The sequence below is a fragment of the Vespula vulgaris genome, chromosome 9 (assembly GCF_905475345.1).
Source record: "Vespula vulgaris chromosome 9, iyVesVulg1.1, whole genome shotgun sequence".
NCBI classification, from domain to species: domain Eukaryota; kingdom Metazoa; phylum Arthropoda; class Insecta; order Hymenoptera; family Vespidae; genus Vespula; species Vespula vulgaris.
This window is the reverse complement of record NC_066594.1, coordinates 8,073,638-8,101,258: the sequence shown is the minus strand read 5'-3', so window position 1 is coordinate 8,101,258 and position 27,621 is coordinate 8,073,638. Positions and strand designations below refer to the sequence as shown.

The 27,621-nt window shown below is 39.6% G+C and overlaps 1 protein-coding gene and 1 long non-coding RNA gene across 11 annotated transcripts in view; both read left to right on the top strand.

The window, feature by feature from the left end:
• LOC127066390 (cyclic nucleotide-gated cation channel alpha-3) overlaps window positions 1-27,600 on the top strand; it is a 53,681-nt gene extending 26,081 nt beyond the window's left edge. For 7 of the 10 annotated variants that reach the window (XM_051000057.1, XM_051000053.1, XM_051000054.1 and 4 more), the window contains 6 exons: window positions 20,068-20,208; window positions 21,527-21,679; window positions 22,568-22,717; window positions 25,806-25,973; window positions 26,672-27,061; window positions 27,332-27,600. In XM_051000057.1, the coding sequence (XP_050856014.1) occupies window positions 20,068-20,208; window positions 21,527-21,679; window positions 22,568-22,717; window positions 25,806-25,973; window positions 26,672-27,061; window positions 27,332-27,600 (1,271 nt within the window). The remainder of the gene's footprint in view (window positions 1-20,067; window positions 20,209-21,526; window positions 21,680-22,567; window positions 22,718-25,805; window positions 25,974-26,671; window positions 27,062-27,331) is intronic. The other 3 variants (XM_051000062.1, XM_051000059.1, XM_051000060.1) reach the window with 3 other exon arrangements.
• LOC127066396 (uncharacterized) lies at window positions 633-6,323 on the top strand. Its single transcript, XR_007782380.1, has 7 exons — window positions 633-2,925; window positions 4,207-4,362; window positions 4,439-4,721; window positions 4,866-4,931; window positions 5,067-5,410; window positions 5,888-6,010; window positions 6,176-6,323. It is a non-coding gene; the product is annotated as an uncharacterized LOC127066396 (long non-coding RNA).
• Window positions 27,601-27,621: the final 21 nt, after the last annotated feature.

Below are 27,621 nucleotides of genomic sequence, written 5' to 3'. Positions count from 1 at the left end.
CGTCGGACGGTTTGGGAATAGGTGGGAAAGGATTGTAGCAGCATCGCATCGTAAAATTAAATCGACGCGGAAACCGCTCCGGTGGTGCGGTAATCGAAACGTAAAACGAAACGGCTCTCGTTGTTCCGCAATTTTTTTTTCTTGTTCTCTCTCTTTTTTTCTGTTCCTTCTTTTTTTTCTTTCTGTTTTTTTTTTTTTTTTTTTTTTTTTCAACGAAATTAAGCGAGCCTTGACGTAACCGTCGAAACAAAGCATACGATTTTCTGTTTTCCCATCGGTACAGGTAGGAAACTCGAACTAATGGAAACAATGAAATGTTATATTTTTCTGAAAAGGCATTCGACGCGGGATACGCGAAATAAAAACAATTCTGACGTACATATATTCTGTATTTCGACATGCGTTGATAGGATTTAATCGTAAAAAAAGAAAGAGAGAGAGAGAATAGAAAAAATCAAGAAGCATCCTTGAAATCGAATCATGATACTAATGGGAACAAACGAAAAAGCGAAACGATCGAAAGTGGTTAAAATTGTAGGAACTCGGTCGAACACGGTGGAATAAGAAAAGAATTAAATCAAAATGAGATTAATATTGCAGATGTGATATCTACGAAAAAAAAAAAAAAAAAATTCGTAGGAGATATCGCGAAACGCCGGAGGTTGTCTGGATGTAGAGGTAATCGCGACGCTCTCGTCGTTACTTTTACAATTTTCCCGAGGAAATGAAGCTCCGTTAGGGAAAAAGGTTCATGGCGGGGGGGTTGCGTTAGAAGGATCGTCGGACATGGCGGATATCTAGCGTTCTCGGTGCATTTAACTTCGTATCTACGCTGAGCCAGCGGAGCAACGATAAGCCTTTTAGATTATCATCCATCGCATTACGATTACGAGGTACGCCTACTCGAGCATCTAGGCGCCAGCACGGCGCGCCTCTAGTCGATTCGAAAATTCACCTCTCGTCTATGAAAACCGAGTTTGCCGCACCCCCACCATCGTCGCTCGCTTTTACCAACAAACTAATTACGAGAGAAACGAAATAACGATCCACTCTTTCCCTCTTTTGTAAGCGGACAACGCCTTATAATAACTCGTCCGTAAAAGAGCCGTTTGACTCGACTTTGCTCATTCGTTCGTTCAAGAAACAACGCGCGAGAACGAGATCGCAAAGGTATTACTGGAAAATTACTTGTCGTCCGTCCATTCTCTCTCTCTCTCTCTCTCTCTCTCTCTCTCTCTCTCATCCCTCTCGCAAGATTACTTGGAGTAATTGGACGGACGACGCGACGCGCCTATCGCCGGACAAAGATGCGAAGAGGTCTATCTCTCGAATAGGACTCGGTGGACGTGGACTCGTCCCGTTGATTTTACGAAATTATCTCGAACAAAGTAAACGACGAAAACCCTAAAGCCGAGCTATATATACAGGAAACTTTGATAGTTCGCCTACGAGACTCTCTTCCGTGTTTCAGTCGGTCAGCTAACCGCAATGTGTCTGTTCCACGCACCTGCCCGTGGGTTGCGTCTGTCCGATATTAATTACGTTAATTATCTTCTCAACCGTATTAGGACACTAATTATGATGCAACAATTCCTACAGATTTTCAAACAGTTTTCCAAACGTATCTTATCTATCGTTTCTTGGTTTACCATCGCGAACTTTATTAATAATTTCTAGGTTATTTCCCTCGGGAAGGAAAATTCGACCGCTTTCGAGGAGGAGGATCCTCTTTAGCGAACTTAATATACCGAACGTGTTAAAAGTCACCTAAGTATACCAAGCTTCTCCCAACAGGTCAGGATCTTAATTTTACTTGGACGCTAACATACTCTTGCATTCTCTCCTATTCCACTTCTCTGCCTCTCTCTCTCTTTCTCTCGCGCGCGCATTTAATAACAGACAGAATCGCCGATGCGTTTCGCGATGCACGAAATATTTGCGCGTATCAGGGATACGCTCGTTTCTCTCTGTGCCGATCGATTACAGTTTGAACGAGCGAGAGCTCGTAGCATAGCCGAGCTTTGCCCGGGCTTCCTTCCATCCTCCATTCTCGACATTACTCCTGAATAGTCTTTTAATGTTCGATGCGCATGCATAATTAGAAGGCCCATCCATCTTTGTCGGTAAGATTAGAAGCATTTAAGATAATAAGCTCTCCGAAAGCTTCTCACTCTCTCTTTCTCGCGCGCGCACACATACCCACGCACATTTCACATACACATTTTCTCGACTTCTCTTCTCGGTTGAAGACTTCCGCAACGAATCCATTTATATTTATCTAACTTTTCCTATTTCATTTTCTTATCATTGATAAAAATCCTACTTGTAATTACTACTGCAAATATTATATCTACGAATAAATCATTCATAAATGAGATAGTGACAAACACACAGAGAGAGAGAGAGAGAGAGAGAGAGAGAAAGCTTGTTGCGTTCATCACAATGGCCGCGCGCAACGAGGATCTTACGTCGCTTATCAAGCTTCGTGCGAGGCTCTGAATAATATATCCAAGCTGCTGCAGCAGCGACGTCGTTCTGCGACACTCTGTGCGCTCTATCTCAGTGCCATTTTATCGTATTAACAAAACGAAACTGGTATTTCGAAATCGTTAAGGATATCGTTTCTCTCTTATTTCGTTCGGAGAACAAAACTCGGCTCGATTTTTCGTCCTCGAGACCATCGCGTTTTTTTTATGTATTATATTCAAACGCAAACAAAAGCAAAGCGTTGCCATTCGTGACGTTTATATCAATCGAGACTGGCATAAACAAATTAACTTTCGATCTAACGCTATCTAAATTCCCTTTGGCTTTATTATGTCAAAATTTATTATAACGTGCTCCATCGAAGATGCAACGAATTTTCATCGATAATCAGAAAATCACTCTCCCCGTCGACGTCGTTAAAGAGAATACAAAGTTCGAGTAAGTACGTTGAGATTAATTGCGAATCTCATCGATATAGGATTTTAATTTGATCGTCTTCAAACGTTTACGAACAAGGCGTTATCGAAGCTATTTTCGTTTAGATACTCGATCTCGATTTATAACGCACTTTTTCTTCTAGCCACGTTTCAAAAACACGCGATAAACCATGTAAAATTGTGACGTACACACGCACGCGTTTATGTGTATATATATATATATATATATTTCATTTTGCCGAAACGATAGATTAACATCGTAAAATCGCGTAGCTACACATTCGGAGGCCATCGTAAAATAAGGTAATTTAAGCTCTGCACGAAATAGGAAACAAAATCGAAAATCAATAAAGCGAAAAATGCGCTGAACAGGCATAACGATTTTTATCTCAAAACCTAGAATATAATCTCTGAGCTGTCGTTTCGCGAAGTTGACGCGGTAACCGAAGAAGATAATTCATTGCTTGCGACAATCCATGACTGATGGTTTTTCGTAACGCTTCGTGATAAACGAGTTCGTTTAGATTCGATTTCGTTCGATAAACAGAGAGGCATTCGTATAGTACGATAGACGTACGTTGTTGAGTATCAATTTCGATTAAAGTATGAATAACTTATTAAAGTAGTATATTACGACTCGTTTTTTCATTTTTTGCTCGTTCGCCAACGTTCGTAATATATCTGTATTCTTTATCCGATATTATATTTTTTCAATCGATCGATCAATCGATTATAAAAATAGTTTGTTGGAGCAAATGGTATATTCTTTTTTTTTTCCTTTTTTTTCGAACGTTTCATCGCGATACAAAAGAATCTCGAAAGAAAAAAAGCAATCTTTTTACTTGCCCGTCCAAACGAAATTGTACATTGAAAGAGTAATGCACGTTCTCGTAGAGTGCCGCAAAGAAATCAGGCACAAAATTATAAGCTAATATTGAGCCACATTAAGATTTGTTTTTTGAGATTATATCGAAAGCTTTTTCCGTTTTACGGAAACTTTACTTTAATATTTGTACGAATGGATAAACGAGACTTCTTCTGTACGAATCTGATTCCAAAGTAATGTTGATTTTAGAAACTACTCGAAAACATCTTTAGCGTCAAGCTTCTTTTTATTCGACTTTTAAACGGTAGTCAATACGTCATACTTTTCGAAACGAGCACGTTTAGTTTTCTTACGAAAACTACGAATAGAAATCGTTCGATTCGGATATTATCGATCTCGTTGAAATCTAAATGAGAGATAGATAGACGTTTAAAGAAAGCCCACGTTATTTTACAGCTTTCCAAGTGTCATTGCTTGAACGAGAAAGGTAGACGATAAAAATAAGTGGACTTAGGGTAAACCAAAACATGCCTATCTTTGGTTGTACGAAAGAGGACAATTGTAGAAGGAACGCCTTTCTAAGGGCGAGAGAACGTGCGAATCGTGAAAAAGGTTTACCTTATTTATATGGACCTTTCGAAAAGTTGTAAAATAAAAGGTATATTGTTTCTTTTGAAAATACTTTTAGAAAAGAAGAAATTGGAAAATTTGAACAACCCGAATCAAACGTCCGAACTTTCGAAAGTCGAAAACATTGATAAAGAAGATATCGTGGAACAAAACGATAAGTTAAATCCGAAAGAACAGAAAGAAACGTCAGAATCGGAAAGAGGGATCGACGATTTGGAAGAATTATCTTCTTCCGTTAGAAATCAAGCCTTTATAGAGCAAATGCAGGAGGAATCTTAAAAAAAAAGAAGAAAAAAGAAAAAAAAAAGAGAAAAGGAGACATCATAGCGCTCTAAGAATAAGTAAAATTTTCCTATCCGAATTAGAATATATATTCAACTAAAGAAAGTTTGTCTTCTTAGAATATATATGTGTATATATATATATATATATATATATATATATATACACACACATCTCTGATTACATATCTTTACTTCCTGCAGGGACGACCCAATTTTCGAACAGAAAGTTGCAATCGGAAAAATGTAAGAAAAAGTTTGAAAAGAAAAGTGAGTCCGCGTTAAAGTGGAACAAAAGTTTAAATCATATTTTCGACTTTTTCATTCGATTCGCGCTAATCCATTTCTAATTTATTTCATAAGTTAAGCGGTTTTCATCGTAACGTTTACTTCTCTCTATGCTAGAGCTTGCGGCATATGCCAAAACGAGAGAGAAGATATAAAGGATCGTTTGCATTTCGTTGAAAATTATCTAGAGATAAAAGGGAAAGGGGGAAGATAGTCAAAGGGTAAAAACTCTCTTTGGCAAATTCGCCTCGTTTTCGGATAATTATGTATGCATGAGGTGGAGAAGATCGAGATTAAATTAACGAAGGGAGAGATCCGAACTGCGGATACGATCATTTTCTCTCTTATAATTTCTTCGGATACAGTTTGCGAAGTCTGTTCTTTCTCGAGAGATATTACGTCGAGCGTATACAGAAGATAAATAACAATGGAGGAAGAGTACAAAACGCATCGGGGAGGAGGTAAAACTTCATATATTTTATCGCGTTTCTATCTCTCTCTCTCTCTCTCTCTGTCTGTATGAAAGATTCTTTTTCGATCTTCTTTGTTCCGTACACGCGCGCGAAAGGACGTTCCTACTAAATTATGAAATTCCGTGGTAAAGGCATATCGCGAGTAAAGATTTATAAAGAATGTACGAATAGCTCCGATAATTACATCGTCTTATAAGAGAAATTATTTATGCACTCGTCGTTTTATTATATACAAATATATATATATATAAACAATGCATATATTAGCAACGAGCTCTTTTGTTCGCGACTCTCACGGAAGTGATTATTTTCGTTGTTTCTTTACGTGCAAAGTAGATAAGCAGAAAATAGTAAAAAAATATTCATAACAATAAATAATGGAATAACGAACATACTGTAATATATATTGAAATAATAAAATATATATATATATTCGAATGATAAAAAATGCCGAAACAATTGCAGAAGAGGATAACAATGAAAACGGTAGAAAGAGAAATATTCCTACGAGCTCGGAAATGGAAGCAACGCATTTGCGAACGGATTCTCCTGCACGATCCGAAACTCACGAGAACGAGGATAACGAGGGTGAGACGATAGAATCCTGACGACGAGTTAGGAAAATTATTTAACGAATCGTATTCGAGGAGGCTTAACGAAGCATTTTCTCCAAACTCGATTACCTTAATGCAAAAATATGATAATACGTAAATTCTTTTTCGATGCTTTATAATATTCCTTTGTATTTTTCAGAATACGAAACCGCTATTTTCACTCTGGCCACCTTCGCGGCAGTTTTTGTTCTCTATATATATATCGTCTATAGCCTTAGTAGTCCGCCATTAATATTACGCCAATGTTCTTATTCTTTCGATCGCCTAGAATAAATCATTTTCAACGATCCAAGACTTTTAATAAATAAACAAATATATATATATATATATATATATCGAACGTATTTCGGACATTCGGTTAATCCTTTATTATCCAAACAAATAGAGATGAAAGGTAATATGCAACGATCGTATTTTCAAAGGACGGTCAGCTTTAAGCTCGTGCAATGTCCCGCCAGAAATACGACGGCTATGAGATTTAAAGCTACGCGCGTTCGTGGACCTTTCTCTACGATGAAACTTCTCTAATCCGACGTCGGCAAACGCAATAATGCGGTTGGTAAACTTGCACCAACTGCCACATCCTCCTTGTGTCCTTTCCTATAGAGTGTTCCGTTATTCTTTCATCTCATTTAATGGAAAGTTGTTCTACGTGCTCGCGGGAAAAGACGGTTTAATTCGCAACTTCTATCCTTAAAAAGATTTGTCATGTACGTGCAGAAAAGGACACTGTTAAGTGGAAAGTACATTTTTTCAAAGCACAGATCGCACGTTTTTCTTTTCCTTCGTATTTCCGTCTTTGTTTCTTCGAAGTGGTGCATCGTATCTCGAGTCAATGCGAATTTTTCCCGCTCTTTCTCTCTCTCTCTCTCTCTCTTTCCCTGTGTTTCTTCATCTTCTTAAAGCAAGATAAGCGAGTAAGCTTTGCTGTAGTTTTTCACAGGTCGAGAGAGAAAAAGAGAGAGGGTCGTATAATTCATACGTAGTTAACATTTGAGACTTGTTACGCTCAGCGTGGAAGTGGACAAATAAAGTTGAAAAGAAAAGCTTCTTTATAAATATCTATGCGTAATACCTTCTTCGAAACCATCGTACTTTTTTTATTAATATATCGTGACGTTTTATCTCGCGATACGTGTATAGCAGCATATATTTAGAAAAAAGAAGTAAATCCTGTTTACGAACGAAGGAACGAAATATACGGATTTGAAACTCTCGAATATTTTTTGGACCGACTCGATTTCAGTGATATTGAGAACGATAAAATTCTCGGGTGATCTTTTTTCCTTTGCTCAGCATATACACAGGTATACCCTTCTGCGGAAAAATTGCTACGTGACAAAAATCCTGCCAGTCACGAAGTTCTCATAAATGCGTTTCTCAATTTGATCTCTCTCTCTCTCTCTCTCTCTCTCTCTCTCTCTCTCGCTCTCTCTCTCTCCCTCTCCCGAAAAAGAGAATTAATTAAGCTCTCAATGAAATCGGTTCGGATCACTTTTTACATTCGTACTACTTTTATCTTCCTTAGCTTTTTTCCTCGCATTCATGCTCTTCGTTCAGCTTCCATGTCATTCAAGACAAAGATACCCGCACAAAGGATCTTTGTCGAATCGTTCAGCGATTTTTCTCAACGTTAACGGCCAACTTTCGTCAAAGAAACATAGAATAGGGGTTTTTAATAGAGCAAAGGCTATTGTCCTTCACTGTGACGAATATTTCCTTCTCCTTTCGCGACCTCCGAAAGATGAAAGGAAGAATGATGAAAAGGCTGATGCGCTGATTAGAAACTTTCATCATGGTAAGATCAAAGTTTTGAAAAGTTTAAAAAAAGGGACTGCAACGTTCGAAATATTTCCAAGACAAATGCGTTAGGATAATTGTATTAAAATGGTCAATTTATTCTGTAATCGTGTTCGATAAAACGGGAGTACACGAATAATGATCACGCGTTTGCGTGTTCACCCTCGGCTCATCCTCTCGTACGTCACGACCCTTCCAAGCGGGGGCGACGAACGATGTTGCACGAATCGAAATTACCACCACCGTGCACATCTCGGCGATTAGGTTAAATTTCAATTTCTGTTAGGGTGCTGCTCGGTATCCGAGACTATTGGATTTTCCAAGCTCTTTAGGAAATCTCTTCAATCTGACAGGACACGAAACGGTGATTAGAAATGTATAGAATCGAATTCATCGATGTTCGTCCTTCCTTGAATATCCGCTTCGATGTGAAATCCGCGAAGATGATATGTCAAAAAAGTAGTACCCTCCCCCTCTCTCTCTCATCAAATTTCAATCGCATACGGTGCAAACGACAGCTCCATTTTCGTCAGTCGGCGAGCTTTCGTTCTGTCTGTCGCTAATAAATAAACTTAATCAACTATATTCATAACATATAGGAAAATTTAAGCACGAAACCATTATATTCGATTTGCGCCACTAAAAGTACCTAACTCGTACAAACGAATTTTCGAAATAGTTTATAGGGAGAAACGTTACCGCTTGAATCGCATGCGTCTGAAAGAGTAATGCTTGCTAACTTTATTCCGAAATATACTAATAGACGGCAATTAGCGATGCAAGTAGAGTTACCACAAGCCGATCATCAGACGTTGGTATACGTTGGGTACCTTGGTGATTAAAAGATAGAATCACTCCCCTCTCTTCTCGTCCTTTCCCTAGCCTAATCTCTTTTCACGTAAACCGCTTTTCTCTGTCGTATGTTCATATTTAGAGAGATTTCTCTTCTTTTTTCTTTTTCTTTTTTTTTTTAAGGATACTTAACCACGAACGTCCCTTAATCGCTCTACTTAGTGGGTTTTCTCAAAGAATCCCTAACCTCGAAAAATTTTCTATGGACCAGTAATTTCTCCGTAAGCTCGCGACATCGTAAATTCTCCTTTGATTTATTACTTCTTCAAAGACCTCCCTATCTTTTCTCGAATTTCTTCGAGCACCATCATTCACACGAATCGTATAGAAAGCTCGTATCGTGCCATGCTTTTCAATACTTTATCCGATCGAGCTTTGATATCAACGATCGAACTTTATATAAATCAAAAGTATCGTCGATATATTATTACATTGTTATCTTTTTTCCAAATAATAAGGATCAAAGATATGTATAAATTAAAAGGGACGTTGTCAAAGCAAAAGTGAAACGTAAAATTTTTAATTACGACTACCCGTTTCGTACTTATGTACTTCGGTCTACGTTATAAGTATTTCTTCACGATCGATTATCGAATTATCGAACTTTCCCGTTTTTGAACCGAAATAAAAAAAAAAAAGAAAAAAGAAAAGAAAACTATTTTCACGGGTAAAGTTCGTACCTTTATTATCGCATTTATTCATTTTAATAGAGAAATACCAAGTATTATTTTAAAACCGAGAGGGTACAGGCGTTTAACGTTTCGTTACGATCGTACTAACAAAATTTCATTCCATTAATAATATCAACACAATAATCACGGGTACTCTGAAACGTGGATTTAATTAACGTTTATCCAATCGATTTTCGCATTAGTCATTTTATTTATTGTACATGAAGAATCTTGCATCACGATTCGATGTTATTATTTACTATATACTTTAAATAACAGCAGAATTACTATCGTATGTTTAAAAGAAAAGAAGAGCAAATTTATATTCAATTCGTATATAATCAAACATCGTCGCATATTTTGCAAAATGCAATATTTTTCGTATCCGTGTTTATCTAACGATCAATTTTATGAAACATTAACAACATTCGCAGGGTATACTATCATATATGTATGTATGTATGTATGTATGTATATATATATACATATATATATATTTTTTAACGAGGACACACTCATAACGTCCGCATCATATAATAAAATCATAAAGCGGAAATGTTCGAAGCGAGAGGAGTGAAATACTCGACGAAGAGGAGGAAAGAGGAGTAAAGGGAGGAGAGGGTTGAAGAAGAGATAGTAAAAGAGAGATGACGTCTGAAAGAGATCCTTTTTTCTGAAGGAGGCTGATGCGTTCGAGATATCATTGTCGTAGGATCTCTTCGAGTGACATTTCTCGGAAGCTCTCCATTTATTTCTCAATCATTGAAATTTGCATTCAACGTTTGTCACGACTCTAGTCACATTTAACTGCCGATCACGTTTTCTTTTCTTTTTCTTTCCATTTTTCTTTTTTTCTTTTCTTTTTTTTTTTTTCATCATCTTCAAACGCGATACGTTCGCTTAAACGTTCGATTAACGCTCGACGCTAAATCAAATTTTCATTTTAAACGCGCAACGCCATTGTTTCAATAAGTTTTCCACGGACAATGTCGAATCAGAAAAATCCACAAAAATTAACCGGAACCGCGATACCGTGCGAGAGCACGATTACAAAAAGCTTGCGTTGATTAGCAAACAAAGAAGGTGATTGCAATTAGTCGTTGGTAGCGACGTCATCGTAAGAGGATCGATTCGTTTGAACAAATTTCGTAACGTTATCCACCGAGAAACGAAGCGTAGGGATCCTTGAAAAATATTCCATTTCAATGCGTTCGCATTTTCAAAACGATCGTTCTTTAAATAATTATCGACGTCGAATTCGTTCGCATCTAACTTTTCTCTCCATCGACAAGTTTCAGGAATACCGTATTATACGGTAAAAGTAGTTACGGTCGGCTACCATGATTCTCGAAAGTAACGAGTTTCCTACGAATTTTGATGCGGAATTAAATATAAACTCGTTGTAATTTCTCCGCCGGTCGTATTTGTTATCCTTGTTACATTACACGAATTGTCGGAACGAGTCTGCCCGCAAAAATAAATTCAAAGAAATATTAAAAGATACGACGGGAGATATATCTACCGGTTCGAAATTTTCCTCATAAACGTAAATGCATTATGACTAATTCGTTATTACGAAGCGTGGTTGGAATCGTCAGGACGCAAGTATTCTCCTAAAGAAAAATAGAAAAGAAAAGTAAAAGAAAGAAAGAAGAAGAAAATAGAAGAAAGAGAAAGAAGAAAAAGAAAAGGAAAAAGACGACGCGTCTATAAAACATCGAAAAAGTGGTAACACCGGTGGATCTTTAAAACATACACGCGGCATTACACGCGGAATGGTAAATTACGCTTGCCACTTCGGTGGGTTCGTCGATGAATGGCAATGAAAGGGCGACGATATGCATTTAAAAACGATGAAAAATAAGGTTAGAAACTAATTGTAAGCCAACCTCGAGCGATCTTTGCGAGGAAGCCCGGAGCAAACTAGACTTTTAAAGAGAAGAAAAAAAGAGGAGCCGTCGCGTCGCTCGCTTGATACATCGTCGTAGCACGATTCGCGATTACAAACTCAGACATCACAGTTTTCTCTCGAAACGGCCATCGTTGCGAGACGAAAGAAACGATGACAACGACCGAGCAAAGAATTCTCGGTAGGCAAAGAAGAGGTAAAGGGAACAGGAGACGCCAGCAAAGTTGTACTTTTATTTCCATCGAGACGTCGAGCGTGTTTGTCTTTGATTTTATATGATCTCTGCGGAGCGAGTTTCGAAACGGTCGAACTTCACTCGTGCCAGCGTTATTTTCTCTTTCTCTTTTCTTTCGAATTAAACTTTGATCCTGATTCGATCCACGTATAATTTATCTCTTTCGTTCTCCTCACAATGCCTTTAGTTTCTCGGATGTTTCTTTTCAAATAAATTTAAACGCCTCTACATTATCGAACAGAAAAGAAAAGTAGATTTATAGATACTTGTAGGTTTATTAATCTAGTTGTCCAAAGGGAACGATGCAACATAGATCGGTACAAGAGTCTGTCATAGAGATCCATATATGTAACTGGAGTACTCTGTATATGTAACTAAGTGTTGGCTACGATGTACACATAATCTTATATACCTGCATACATATGTATGACGTATAATGCATAGCCATGTGTATATACACGGAGGATGGTCTCGAAGCGGTTTGGGACCGAAAGCGAAACGTATCGAAGCGTTAGGTTTCTCCTTCTCCCTCCTCTTGTCCGTATTATACCGTATCAGTGCGTCGTCGTCGTCGTCGTCGTCGTCGTCGTCGTCGTCGTCCTCCTCCTCGTCCTTGTCCTCGTCCTCCTCTTCATCGTCCTCGTCCTCGTCATCGTCCTCGACGTTATGTCGGCACTTGGTACTATCCCGCAAATGGCCGCCTATGCCCGGAGATTCGTGGTATCTGTCGTCGAGAGGCATCGGTGGTCACCCTTCGGCATCGTTCAATTTTCCGTAATGGGTTCTCACGTCAAATGTGCTCCCCGATAGTGTAGTATCAAATCGAACTAACCGGCCGTCCTCTTCCTCCTCATCCGTTTCAAATGTTCTCTCTCTCTCTCTCTCTCTCTCCCTCTTTCTCTCTCTCTATCTCTGTCCCTCTGTCTCTCTTTCTATTGGTCTCATTCTCGGTCTTATTCTCACTCCCATTTCACTCACTCTCTAACCTAACCAACACGGCTCGACCGGAAACGTCCAAGCTTGTCGAACGGCTATTCCCGATCATCGTATCCAAAGAAACGATTACACTCGCAGTACCCCTCTTACCGGAAACATTTCAACGTTTCCAACTTGACGAGTTTCCGAAATGTTTCGCAAACCTAACCGATAGAATTTGACACGTTCACCCTGATGACAGTCGATAAGACTCAAAGTCAGAGAAATCCTCTGACCCCGTACGTCGACGAAAAGTTTTTCCTCCCTTTTAATTGGATCTTTCGAGAACCATCTACGAGTTTCTCATTCTTAACGTCGGCGTTCTAAACGGATTAATCTCTACATCTACCGAAATAGCTAGGTATAAATTTGTAATATACCAATCATCGTCGAAATCAAGATCTCGTTAGAGATATTTCCCTGAAACTAACTTCACGAATTATCGTTAATGGTTTACGCTGTAGGCCCATAACAATAACCGTTTCCCTAGATAATCAAGAAAATTTAATTTCACTATTGACGTACGTACGTTTTGTAGAGAATTTTCCTTCCCGGCAGGCCGACAGTTTGATAATCCAACGAAAACACTTCGTTGATTGCGATTGACAGTCCCATCGGAATTTCCAGACTACTTCCTCCGATTCAGATCGAAATTGATACTCCGATAGACGAACCTTCAGGAAATGAAAAGGACATTGATATCCGCTCGTACGATCGACGCGAATCAGCGAAAACTAGTACGAAGTCGTGGCAGGAGTTGTCACGTCCTTTTACATGTTCCAACAAAAAATTGGAATCTCGATTGATGCGTAGAAAGAACTTGAACGACGAAGATATCTCTCTGATACGTCGGATAATGACGTATCGAGAGAGAGAGAGAGAGAGAGAGAGAGAGAGAAAGAGAGAACGCGAAGAAGTTCTATCAACTCTCTTCGTTAGTTTCTCATTCGAGTACGATCGCATCGAGCAATTTCTCTAAAGGATACGTCTACGTTAATAACGTAGAAAACTCGAGATGATCGCACGATCGATCCACTTGCTCGCTTCAGCATGGATGCGGAAGGATAATTAATAAATTTAGCGACGACAGCGAGGACAGCGAGGAAGGAGAAACGACACTAACGAGAAGGTACATAAGTAGCATTCTGGATGGTAGAGGAGGAACGATATATCAAAAATCTGTCTTTCTCTGTAAGTGGTGGTAGTAGCGGCGGCAGCGGTGGTGGTGGAGGAGGAGGAGGAGGAGGAGGAGGAGGTGAAGGAGGAATCGGCAGTGCGGTCGAACGGCACCGCGGTGCGATGGAAGCGCGCAGACGTAGAGATTCTCTTCCACCTAGTCGTGATGCGATGCCGTGCGGTGTAGTGCGGTGCGGCGTGATGTGATGCGGTGCGGTGCGGCGCGGCGTGGTGCGGTGCGTTGCGCGGCTGCTCCATTCTTTGGGTCAGGAGGATGAATGAGAGGGAGAGAACGCTTGCGAAGGACGCTCGGGGGATGTCAGCGGGTTTCACCCCAGCCAATGCTGCGGACTACTACCGCCCCCCTCGTGGCTAAAAATAGCGTTGCCGCTGACGTCATCGATCCCTTCCTCTTTCTCTCGCTCAGGTTCTATCGGCGTCGCGCCGGATAAAAGCATCGCGACTACGAGTCGCGTAAAATCCGAGCTCGAGTCGAGGACCGGCTAAATTTTCCCTTCGAAGTTTCTCTTTCTCTCTCTCTCTCTCTCTCTCTCTCCCCCTCTCCCTCTCTCTCTCTCTCTCTCTAGTCGTGCAGGATACCACGATTCCGGCGATTGCCTATTGTCCTTCCTTCGGCGAATCGTTATTCCTCCTTTCTCCTCGTTTCTCATCTGGTACGACGCTAACGAGCCACTAGTTACGAATAACCCGTTATTATTCTTCTAGAAACCAAGACGCCATGCCAACTATATTTCGATCGCAACAGAAAACGTTACCTGGAGTTAGTTCCGTTTCTCTTCGATCGACTCACCGAGAGTACGCTCGGAGAACAAAGAGGAAACGCTTTCGCGTTTATTTAGCTATGCCGTTTGTACGCTAAATCGCTAATCGGTGGATAAAACATTGCCGCTCGTAAAGTACCTCTTTGCATTATTAACTAGCTACGGAACGCGTTTTCGTCGACTCTTATCAATCTTCTTTATCAATTCCTTTTTCTCGACCTATCACGTAAAAAATATTCCCTCGGACTCTATTTTCAATTCTTGCTGGAGGCAAATTAAAACTTTCTCATTTTCGAAAGATCCTTCTCGGAATAATAATGACTCGATTCTCCTCAAAGTAAATCCATAGGTCGTACGATACGGAACGTATCGATCGATTTTCCACATTGCATCCAGTTCTCGACCGTAATTATTGACTATCTCTCTAAGTACTTGGACTTTACGACTACACGCTTTCGAGTTTAGAGTCCTGTTCTGATATATCCGCACGTTGTACAGGTTTACGGATACCATGACCCAAGTAATCACCAGTACGAAAGTCGAACGTTTCGTTTCGTACGTTCAAGTTTAAATATCGTTCGAAAAGATTTAGTAGTAGGGCTTAATGTCGTTTCGAGACTCGAAGTATCCTTCTGATGGCCGGTTAACGTTCGTAATCTTGTCCGAGCGTTGCTTGTCGCAAATTTAACTGCTTTTACTACATTCGGCTTGTTTTTTAATGTACTCAGCGTTTCAATCCCGCGTTGTATATATTTTTTTTTTCGAGCTTTATCGAGCACGTACGCCTTATCGAAAATTTTACTCTTGTTTCGGGCAAAGGAGAAAGGAATTTTTTTTTGCACGAAAATTATTGACCACGTCGACCGAGCCCATATAAATTCTATTATAGTAAAATATAAAGTTAATACTAAAATACCATATAAAATACATGGGAGGTAACGCGACCGAATACTCGGCAGTTGCGAAAGCATTAAGCTGCAAAATGTTTCGATGGAATGTTTAATACAGTGAGTGCGTTGACTGCATCGTGTTCGCGAGAGGAATCGATTTTAACCGAGTGAATTTGTTGCGCTTCGATGAGCATTTAGAAAAATTGAAATAATTTTCAAATATTCTCAACTATGAAATTCTTCGAATAGCTTAACACGAACCGACGCATGTAGGTGTACGTAATATTATATAGACGAGATAAAGAAAAATAAATAAATGCGATAAATATTAATCGTTATTATTAAAAGTAATATACTTTTTCTTCGTAACGACGATTTTTCTCTGGCCGCCTTGGCACTCTCTCTCTCTCTCTCTCTCTCTCTCCTCCCTCTCTCCTTCTGTTTAACGTCGAATAAATAAATATAAGCAGTTGAAAAAGTATCCGCTTCGGTAAAGGCGAAAGGAAGTTTATGAGAAAAATAAAGAAAAAAACGAAACGAAAGGAAAAAACGAAAAAAAGGGATAAGAGTAGGCGCGAGGCAGCGGTCGGTACGCTACTTCCTGAAAGATAACGAGTCGCGTACCACCGTGGAGGGCAACGTCGTTAAAACTTTGCCACTCGTCGGCGAAAAACGAGCAAACTGAATATATGTAGCTACCTATTTACGTGTATGTATATTTAAATAAGCTTTCCAGACGCCGCGGAAACTCCTCGTGTTTCTTTCGCGAGGCCGATTTTCTAAGAAAATGGTTATTTCTTGAAAAATATTTCCGTGTTCTGCAGCAGCCATCAAAGTCAAACGATCGGAGTCGTTCTCGAGTCCAATATTCGAACGCGTTAGCTCCTACGATTTATTTTTTATCTTATATCTTTGAACGTATTCCAATCGTCGTTCTGCATAAAAAGAATTTTAGCAAGCTACTTTGCGTGTAACTCTACATAGAGAAAAATCGATTCGGTATGCAAAGTAGTGGGTCGCGAGTAACTGATAAGAAATATAACGGTACAGAGAACGGTACAGAGAACGTAGAGAGATTAAGGGCTCAAAGGATAGGAACAATAGGGAAACGTTTTGATAACCGTTTGTCCACGGTAAGCTAATCCTTGGAGAACAGTATGCATCTCGACGTGGGAGCACGCATACGTAATTTGGTATTAGAGCGTATCGCTGCAACATCGGACGAGTAACAATCCCGCATAATATAATCGATATCTTTTTATTTTTCTATCTCTCGAATAGAATAGCGATATTCGCTGGAGAGAATGCGGCATCTCGTTGTTCGACATCTTTTGTACGATTCTTTATATCGAACTGGAGCATATTCGAGGGAATTAACGTCATAGGATAGATTCGATTCGATTCGATCGTTTGGGGATCGTTCAAAGAAGGAAAGTCGGCGTTATCGGCGCTCGAAATGAAAACGCGAATGGTCGTTCATGAGAGACGCGAAATCGTTTCGAAAATGGCGAGAAGAAAGTTTCACGGATCGGGGATAAAAGTGGCAGAGGATTTCAATCGGAAATGGGCTTGCAACGGACCGAATAAAAAGAGAGAGAGAGAGAGAAGAGTCGTGCGCTAGCCGACGGCACAATTTAAACTTTCCAGTTTTCTTCCTTTGGTTTATGCTTCTTTCGAATAAAGAGGAAATATTCTTACGAAAATTTTGGACGACGAAATTCGACGAAAGACGATGTTAAAGGTTCGACATTGACAACACGCGAAATACCGATCGCGTACGTTAAGAGCATTTGGCTACGTTCCAACGCAAAAGTATCGATACTTTTGCCGATATACAAAAGACGTTTCGACAAATTTTTCATTTCACTTTAACATTCTATACCCATTCTTATCGTTCGACTGATCGACGATATCTATTAGAAAGATAAAAAGAGATAAATGCTCAAATAATACCGAGCGTCGCATCGTGCGTTGCATCGCTTCGTTGTATCGATTCGTTCACGAGCGAATTGATAATAAGCAATCTATATAGCGCTAAGCAAAGACGATACGATGAAGACTAGGGTACGCGTGAATCGAAGAGGAGCGATCAAAGTTGGATCAAAGGAGTTTGGTTCGCTCGCTGGCTTCGTTCGCTGGCTTCGCTAGCTGGCTCCGCTCGCTGGCTCCGCGTACGTATGTACTTACCTATACGTACGTATATCTGGCATAGAGCCAATGCAGATTTTCCGTCCTAGCGTAATTCCCATTGCAGTAGCCCACCGGTAGCACGGCGTTGGTGCGACGTTAACTCGGCCATTTCCTTCTAAAAGGTGAAAAGAGTGAGCCCGTAAAGAGAAGAGAGCCTCGTTCTTCCAAATGCTTTTTCTCGCCAGAAGAAAATGTAGTTCGAATCGATAAATCTACAGATACATTTTTAACACTTACGTACTAGCTAACGTTATTATTAATAATACCTTTACTCGAATCGAACATTGCTTTCATTGTTAGTCCGTTCAGCTCTACAAACGCGGTTCCCTTTAATCGATCGAATGGAACGAGCGAGCGAGCGAGCTCTTTTCGCTTTTTCTTGATTTAACTCGAGAACCAACGCGGAAACGTATCAACTTTTTTCTCTTTTTACACGCAAAACGCAACCCAGACACGAGAAATCGTTGATTATTCTCTCGGGCATATCGGTCCATCCTGCTATATCTATTTACTCACTTATACCTCATTAGAAAAATCTAAATACTCCCTTATGGAAAATTACACATGGCTATATTTGTTCGGAGCCATTAAGAAAATTGAACGAGCAGTCCTACGATCCTTTTCGTCGTAAACGCTCGTCGCCGACGAAGGAAATTAATCGCAAATTAATCGTATCTGGCACGGTATCGGCTTTCCTACATTTTCTATTTTCCTCCAACCTTTCAAACGAGTTAGACGAATCGCGATCATTGAAAAGCGGCACCTCTGGGTGATGGAAATTAATCTAATCTTTTCGTTCCATCTTCTTCTTCTTCCTCCTCCTCCTCCTCCTCTTTTTCTTTTTCTTAGTTCCTCGTTCTTCGTTCTTCTTCGTCCTTCCATCGAACGGTTCAAGATATACAATCGCATCGAGGATCACCTTCGAGTTCTAATTTATTTTTAGCCTCCGCTAGCAAGCCTTCTGGCTTTTCTTCGACTTTCAACCGACATCCGATTCTCCTACCAATTTCCTTCCACTTGACTGTGAGTGGATTAAGCCAAGGTTACATCGCCGTCGCGATTATTTCGATCTTCTCTACTAGAGTAGAACGAATCGCAAATAAATTTTTCTTCCGACTCGTCGACTCGGACAACGTCCAAAATAACCAACGAAATCTTTAAGTACGATTATCGATTCTTATATTCTATAAACCACCGTCGTCGTTGTCGCTGACCAACCTCCCCCTCCTCCCCCCGTTAAATTTATTATCACATTTATTCGTCCTTGACACTTTCTTATCGTAAATCGATACAGTTTCATATACCCACTTCTAAGGATTCGTTTGCGTTAGAAAAAATTTTGTCCGAATAACCGAGCCATCCATTCTCGCTGTCTTAAAAACGTTCCTTCGGCAAAGGTTCAAAAGAAATTGTATTAGTCCGGTCGCTGATCGATCACAACCGAACAAACCACTTCTAACAACGACAATAGATCCGTCTATATACATCGAACTTTTCGAAAGATCGGCTGTCCTAAACCGGGACCAATGTATAAAGCATGTATTTCGTCGAATCTGGAATTGAAATTTTATTCCGCTACTCCATCGAATTTCACCGTATTTCTTTGCTATTCGGATATCCCCGGACGTAATGAAGTCTCGATCGATTTAGCCTTATCTAAATGGATGCCTATCCGAAAAATGACTTGAATTATTCTCCTTTTTCAAATCTTTTTCCCGACACTCTGATTATCAATTCTACACTTTTCTCTGACGTCTCTTGAAAATAATCTCTTCGACAAAAGGATATCCTTTTTTCATAGTTTCCCTTTTTCCTTCTCTTTCTCCCTACTCTTCCCTCCCCCTCCCCCTTTCTCTCTCTCTCTCTCACACAGCAATAAACGAAACCGATAAATTCGTATAGAAGGGTAACCGTATCTTGCTTTTCCGTTTCATTGCATTGTGATCGAGCCGTGACCCGTACAACGATCGCACGCTCGATATACCACAATATCGCGGTATTGTCATTACATGTCGATATTTTTTTCTCTCTTGCAAAAAGAGAAAAAACAGGGAAAAAGAAAAAATTTTATCGTAATCTAGTGCAACGTTTCGCAGAAAAAAAATGGTTTGTCCTTCGTTCGAGAGTAAATGCAAAAGCCGGTTGCTGCATTGATAACGATGGTAATTATTTTAATAAGTTATATTTCCTTTTGGATTAATTAAAAATTCTGTTGGAAAATTTTATATCATTCTGCTCAATAATATCGGGTAATCACGTTTAATTAAATTAAAACGTCCAACGGAAATTAATCTTAGAAGGTAATATATCAATGTGGAAACGAAGATACTCGAAAATGGATAATGAAATATGCTTGCAAGAGACATCCAAAATTGAAACGTTGGCATTATAATAATCCGATGCATCAAGATACAATGTCGCGTGGAATACGATATATCTAAATATATACTTCGCTATACGACCATGCATTATTCTCTCCATATATTTTCATTACCGATACACGAATCTCGTTGGTGACCTTTTCGATTCGACTATTTTTTTCTCATTTCAGCTAAATTGGACGGTGTGAAAACTTATATGCGAATGAGACGAGTACCGAATCATCTCCAGGTTAAAGTGATCAAATGGTTCGATTATCTCTGGTTGACGCAAAAATGTTCGGACGAGGAGAAGGCCGTCAGCTGTCTTCCCGGTGAGTCATGTTTCCTTTATATTTCCACTAACTGAATCGTTAGTTATACATTTCGTTCATTAAATCACTCTATTAACAAACGTCTCCTACGAAAATACATATTATCCTTTCGCACGAGTAACTCGTAGGTATATCCACAGCTCGTACATACGGTTCGCACGAAAGAGTTAATTTCGAATGGCAGTCAGCTTGAATTTATTCTAGCAGAAGAGAAATATGAAAGCGTATGGGACGAGACCTTGAAACGAAATAAAACGGAACTGCTTTTATTGTTAGGTAGTAAGAAAATAATGATTTGAAATGGTAGACGTTGAAAAACGTTGCTGAGAAGCAACGATTGTGCCGAGAACGTTGCATCTCAAAAGAAACGATTCTTGTCGATATTTAATACGATCTCTTCCTCTCTCTCTCTCTCTCTCCCCCCTTTCTCCAAACCCAACTCTCATCAATATGCATGATATAAACAGAATTCGAGGAATGCGTCGCAATTAAAATAACGTGAAATCTCAGAAAGATCGTATTTTTAATTCGACTCGATTCTAACGTAACGTTGATATTTTTCGACAAAAATCAGAATTGGACACCGGTGAGAAATAAATTCCTAGGATAACTTGTAAGTGAAACCAAAGGTTTACACCCGATGTCTTTTACGGATTATCGGTAAGCTTTTCCCAGAGGTCGGAGTCCATTTTATCACTCACGTAAGAAACTTCGCAACTTGGAAACAACTTTGAGTCTGCGTTCGTAACTCTAACGCAGTTTTTATTTAATAAAATGCAAAACATCAGAAAATTAACATTAACAGCGATTTCATACTTTTCATTTCGTGTCAACATTAAAATACGAAATTATTATATGAACGTCTCTAGGTAATGTGAAAACGTAAATGAAATTCATGGTAGTAAGTTATTATTTTATTGTCAAAGTTAAACGTCTTTCTCAATAATCCTCCGGTAAAAGGAAATAGCATTGAGAGGTATAGGAGACTTAACGAAGGAATAGGAGAGTGGTATTAAAGGGAATCGTTTCGTTTCACGAATGAGATGCATTTCTCGATGCAATAACGTTTCCATGAAATGCAGATTCTAAAGTTTCGAGCGATAATACCGATATAAAGAGAAAACATGAATGAAATATTATTACGAAATGAAAAATATTATTCTTTCAGAGCAGCAAACAGAAAAGTCGGCTTTGATACGTTTTACTTTTTTTTTCTTTCGTTTGCTTTCTCTTTTTTCTTCTATTCTTTCTTTTTTTTTTCTTTTTTTGTTATCAAAAGTTTATCCTATTACGAGGAATCGCATACGTTCTGTTGCAGATAAGTTAAAGGCCGAAATCGCGATAAATGTACATTTGGAAACGCTGAGAAGAGTGGAAATATTTCAGAACACAGAAGCTGGTTTTCTATGCGAATTGGTGCTTAGACTGCGGCCCGTTCTTTTCTCACCTGGTGACTACATTTGTCGAAAAGGTATATGGATCTGTTTACTTCAATTTTTTGTCCGCCTTTCATTTTTTCGTTTTAATTTCTATTTTCTTCCCATACAATGCTTCCTCGTTAAGCCGAAAATCTGGAAAAGCGCCAGTCGATGCGCCGGGAAAAGAGAGCCAAAAATGAACTCTCTCTCTCTCTCTCTCTCTCTCTCCCTCCCTCCCTCCCTCTCTGTCTTTTTTTCTTTTCTATTTCCTCCACCCAACTTCTTGGCAACAGCCGTAGATATACCGCGGAAAAATGAATTCGAGTATCTCGATGTACTGCCTGCAATGTCTCTCGACCAAAGAAATACGGTTACTAAGAATAAAATGATAAGATGGAACGGACAGGAACAAAGGATGGTTTCGTATTCGAGCGTGAAGCCGTTAAAGCAAGATCCTTTCAGAGACCAAAGATTGTAGATCCGACAGACAAGACTTTCTCGTTTTCTTTCATAGATGACAACGCTGAGAGAGCAAATAATTTTGTTTCGGCAAGAGGAAGATAGAAAAAGAAAAAAAAAGAAAAGAAAAAAAGAAAAAGACGTAATCGTCTTACAGTTTGTCCGCTTCTCTCTCTCCTTCCCTCTCTCTCTCTCTCTCTCTCTCTCTCTCTCTCTCTCTCTCTCTCTCTCTCTCTCTCTCTCTCTCTCTCTCATTCCCTCTTCTCGGTTCAACGACTTGACCGAGTCATAATTATACTATAATAGAAATAACGTTCCAGCTCGTATAATATATTATATTTTCCGTGATAATCTAAAATTTTGTCTACGTTATTGTTAGCTACGTTATAGCAGAGGTAATTATAGTTATTAGCAAGCAGTTTCGAATCGGTGAGAAAATTAGGGAAATGCAGAATTGAGGACGTTCACGTTTGTGTTCACAGGTGAGGTAGGAAAGGAGATGTACATAGTGAACAGAGGTCGGCTCCAGGTTGTGGCCGACGACGGGAAGACGGTCCTCGCCACCCTTAAGGCGGGTTCCTACTTCGGGGAGATCAGCATTCTCAATATGGGGACTGCAGGTAAAGAGTGCGGTAAATATTCCAACCGAAGCAGGGGCCCGTGAGCTGTCCCCTTCGTTTTTCACGATCACGTTATCACGTTTCACGTTCTTACCACGTTCTATGAGAGGGCAAGCCTTCGAGCCGGTATGAGCCGATCTAAACTCGTCTACGTTCATCTACACATATTATATACTTACATTCTCTATCTATCCATATTTTATATACATCTGTGGTATGTAGGTATATATATATATATATATATATAGACATACCCATATGTGTGTATATATACGTATATATGTATATGTATATGTATATATATATATATATATATATATATATATATATATATATATAGTGCTCTTTATTATATTATTCTCTTTCTCACATCGACGCCCTATTTGTCGACTTTTACCTCTTCGAAACGGGATCGACATTCACGCAATGACCCCGGCACCATTTGACGTCATCGCTATCGCTATCGTACAAGCGCGCACACACACCCTGCATCTTTGCTTCCGCACAAGATTCTCAACCTCGATTGCTCTTTCTCCTCTCTTCTACCAAAAGCTAATTCTCTCCAAACTCTTGTTTACGACGTCCGAGAGAAATAGAGAAAATCCTTCTTAAACAATGAACGATCGTTTGGCGAACTCACGGAAAAAGAAGTTCTCTTTGCAAGCTTCTGATCGAATTAATAAACGTCACGAATATCGTTAAGTTCTATATATATATTTTTTTTCTTATTTTCATCTTTTTTCCGATCCAACGAAACGAACTATGACGTAATAGCTGTATTTGCTCCAAAGGAAAATTACCGTATTTGCGTGAACGTCGACAAGTTTCGATTAAGATCCGTGACACGTACTTATGTATCATCATCCTTTTTAGTCTCTGTCCTTATACTCTTCTTCTCGATACTCACCTGTTTTCACCTTTTCTCAACTTCGAGCGATACGACACGCGGCTTTTTCCGTTTGAAATGCGTTCGTTCGAACCTTTAAAGTGCACTTGGAGTTTTCGAACGCATCGGAGCGAATCGAAGATTACGTTGAAATAATTAATAGTGGAATTAATTATGTTTTTCTTTCTTTTTTTTTTTTGTTTTAACGAATCTCTTATCGCAAAATTTGAAATTTTGTAAATTGCTCGAAGAAAATTTGACTTTGGAGAGGCAACAAAAAATATTTGTCTTCGCTTCGCGTTCGAGCATCTACACTTTAACTCATTTAAATGCGCATTACATATGCGAACGAAGGAAAGATTTTCCGTTTCAAAATTTCACGTACATCGGTGTATTCAAGTTTTACTCGGTTATTTTACTGCAGAATTATTACGTCGTATCGATCGATCGACATCCGTCGCTATCTCTTGGCCATTCGTATAATACACCCTCGTGCTATAACGCTTTTGTAGTATCTAGTAGACGAAATAGCTTATACGTATACCGTCTCCTAAATTTTATACACTCTCCCTAAATTATTATTCGATTTTCTTGTCGATCTTCTTGTATTTACTTACTTACTTACTTACTTACTTCTGTATGACCGGTGCTGCAACGACACGCTGCAATTTTATAGACTTTTACTATCGTACGAATATCTCTGACAATACGAGAACTATTGGAAAGACTTTGCAAATGAAATTTAAATTTGTCTCGTTCGTTAAAGAATGTATATATACATATACATATATATATATATATATATATATATATATATCGCAAAGCACTAGTTGTTAAAATGTACAAATTTACCAAAGGTTAACAGATAACAAACGATCGATTATTTGCAAATACTTTCCGCATTTTCTCATCGGATATTTTTCATTGTTTCATATTGCACATATACTGCATACTTTACTTCTTTACTCACAATCTTTTACCATTGTGTCCCAATGATTTACCATTGCTCTACAGATTATTATTGCAATTTATGGCTATGTATTGCGTATCCACTCCCTAACGAATGTATAAAATATGCAAGTGAAATTTCCCTCCCGATTACCGTATACGATTTTATTACCGTAGATATTAGCTTTTATCATTTTAGCAAATTATCTAAATATTGATTCTTATAGCGATATACAAATTTATTGCATTTTATCACGCGCGCACGGGAAGGTAATCGCTTTTCAAATGAAAATCAAATTAACGTCGTAATGATATATAACACTGGCATTAAATTAATTATTAATTATTAATAACATTATGTAGTTTTCATCGAAGCGAATATTTTTCCATGTGACTCAAGTCTTTTCGATTTTTATCTCGCATCCTCGAAACTATCTAAGAAAAAATTACAAAAATGTCTCGTAAAATTAGAACGAATCTGAATCGTTTAAACTTATCGACTTTGGACTGGATACTTTATAGAGACAAATATTATTGGCCAATGTAATAAATTTTGTAATTTGGAAAAAGATCGATCAAAGAGACAAAATCGAGTCATTTGCTTGTCGAAAAATTTGCAGCGATATGTGCGATCGAAGTTGTCCGAACCGTTCGTTGATCGAAATTAATAGTGTACTTAAATTCGCTCAATTCTCACGTTTATTATACGGAGCGTATTACGGAGAAACATCGCGCGATTTCCAAATTACCAAGATGAAAGTAATGTTGTACAAAGTACGTTTACATGTCGACCGACCGATAGCATGCTGTACAGCAGCGAGCCACAAAAGCTTTGTAAGCGAGTAAACGATAGTCAACATATGAGTTTATTTACTCGTTCGTGACATATCTTATCGTTATTCATGGCGGTTTAAAAAGATCACATTTTCGTATCGATAACGAGAATTAAAAAACAAAAAAAAAGAAAAGAAAAAAGAAAGAAAAAAAGAACAAGAGTCGAAAAAAAAGGAGAGAGATTGAAAAAGATCTATCGTGCGCTCGCGCGCATATTAATTATTTCTATTACATTATCCAATATCGATGATCTCGCGATTCCGATAACAGAGAAAGAAAAAAATAAATAAAAGGGACTCGATTAACTAATCAAATGATCAAGCACGAATCGGCAACACGAAGAGAGAGAGACGATCGAGAAATCGATCGTAGCGAGATAAAAAAGAAAGCTTGATGCATCCTGGTAACCAATAAATGGCTACATCGACGCAGGTAATCGACGAACAGCGAGCGTGCGGTCGGTCGGCTACTCGGACCTCTTCGTTCTCAGTAAAAAGGACATGTGGGACGTCCTCAAGGAATATCCAGCTGCCAGAGTACGACTGGAGTCCATTGCGGTCAAAAGACTGGAAAAATACAAGAGAGCGCCGCTCAAGAAGGGTGAGTCCTTTATACGTCTATTATCCGGACAAAAGCGATCCATCGATTATTTCTTAGCGATCCATTGATTAATTTCGTTTTTAAGTTTGCGAATAATACGCATATGGTAGGAAATCCGTTCGAAGGTCTAACCAGACTTAAGTAGACTCGTGCGGGTCTATCGTCGCGCTTGGGTATTTCAACGATGTTCGCTAAAGAATGACAAAGGCGAGGTTGTTCGATGAAAAGAGCTCAAAGAGACGAAATGAGGCGAAGCGAGAAAGGGACGAAACCTATCTCGCTCGGGGCTTAGAATGTTTTAACGTAGGAAGGATGGATTCCTCTCAATGTGCTACGTATTCGCTTTCAGAAAGCGTATCAAAAACAAGGATATTAATTAGCAATAGGTATCTATCGTAAAGTGGACGTGTATATATATATATATAGAGGCGTACAGCTACGGACGATCGATCGAATAGACGCAATCCATTCCCGAGTAACTTTTTAATGACAGAGAGCAAAGATATCGTGCGCTTTAATGAAGCTTCGAAAAAAGGCGTAATCTTGTTTCGCGTCAAAGCGAAATCATAGAGATAGTTGATCCGACGTGTTGTTCGATTCGTCGTTGGATAAACGTCAAACGGTTCGTTAGCGTAAACATCGAGCAGGTTTCTGATTGTTTCGATACATCGTAGGCAAAGTCATATCGAAATTTTCAGTGGCTATGAGCAGATGCCAGAGTACGCCAGGGTTGGTGGAATCCCACGCACGAGTACCGCTGGAGGACATGCTGGTGTCACCGTTAGACGAGAAATTAAGAGGTTACGCCGTGGGCGCTGGAACTCGTTCGCTGTTTACGCCGAGCTCGAGCCCCGTACTGACGCGTACCACCGTTGGTGTTGCCGGCGTCGCTACGAGCATCGCGACCGGTCCTATTCTACCCGGTAACAACGTAAACGTCAACGTCAACGTCAACAACGTCGCCAGCCGAAGTATGGACAGTCCGATGAGCGCCACCAGCAGCGGACAGAGCAGCGAGGATCCGACTGCCAGGATGCCTCGATCGGTCGCGACTCAACCCTCCACCGGAAGGCAATCCACTCATTCCGGTGAGTCGATTATTAACGATTATCCCTTTGGGACAAAGCGACGCGACCAATCGGAAAAGAAATGTTTCTAACTCGCACGAGAGTAAAGTTTTAAAAGGTTCCCTTCGGTCGAGCTTCTACCTGTCGGTAGAAGCGATAAAATGACCGAAGATGGAAAGGGCGCGACCACCCTTTTAACCTTTCGACACTTTGACGTAGGTGATAATTGAAACTACTTATCTTGCGTCGGTATTACGTCGATTAGGAAGGCTCGTCTCGTTCTGTTCCCAGGTATGACGTGCAACAGCATGACCCAATTAATGAGCGAGGGCGCGACACCGCTCCTCGACACGCACGAGGCTCTTTTGGCGGAGATCAAGCGGCTTAAGGAGCGTCAGATATGCTTGGAAACGGAAAACGCGACGCTCAGCGCCAAGTTGAATCAACAACAGTGGGAGGTCGAGCAGCGTTTGGCAGAGATCGAGCTGCAAATTTGCGGAGCGAGTTCTACGTCGAGCGTCGAGGACAACAACGAACGTAATCGCGAGAGCATCATTTAACGAGAAACAAGGCCGCGAGAG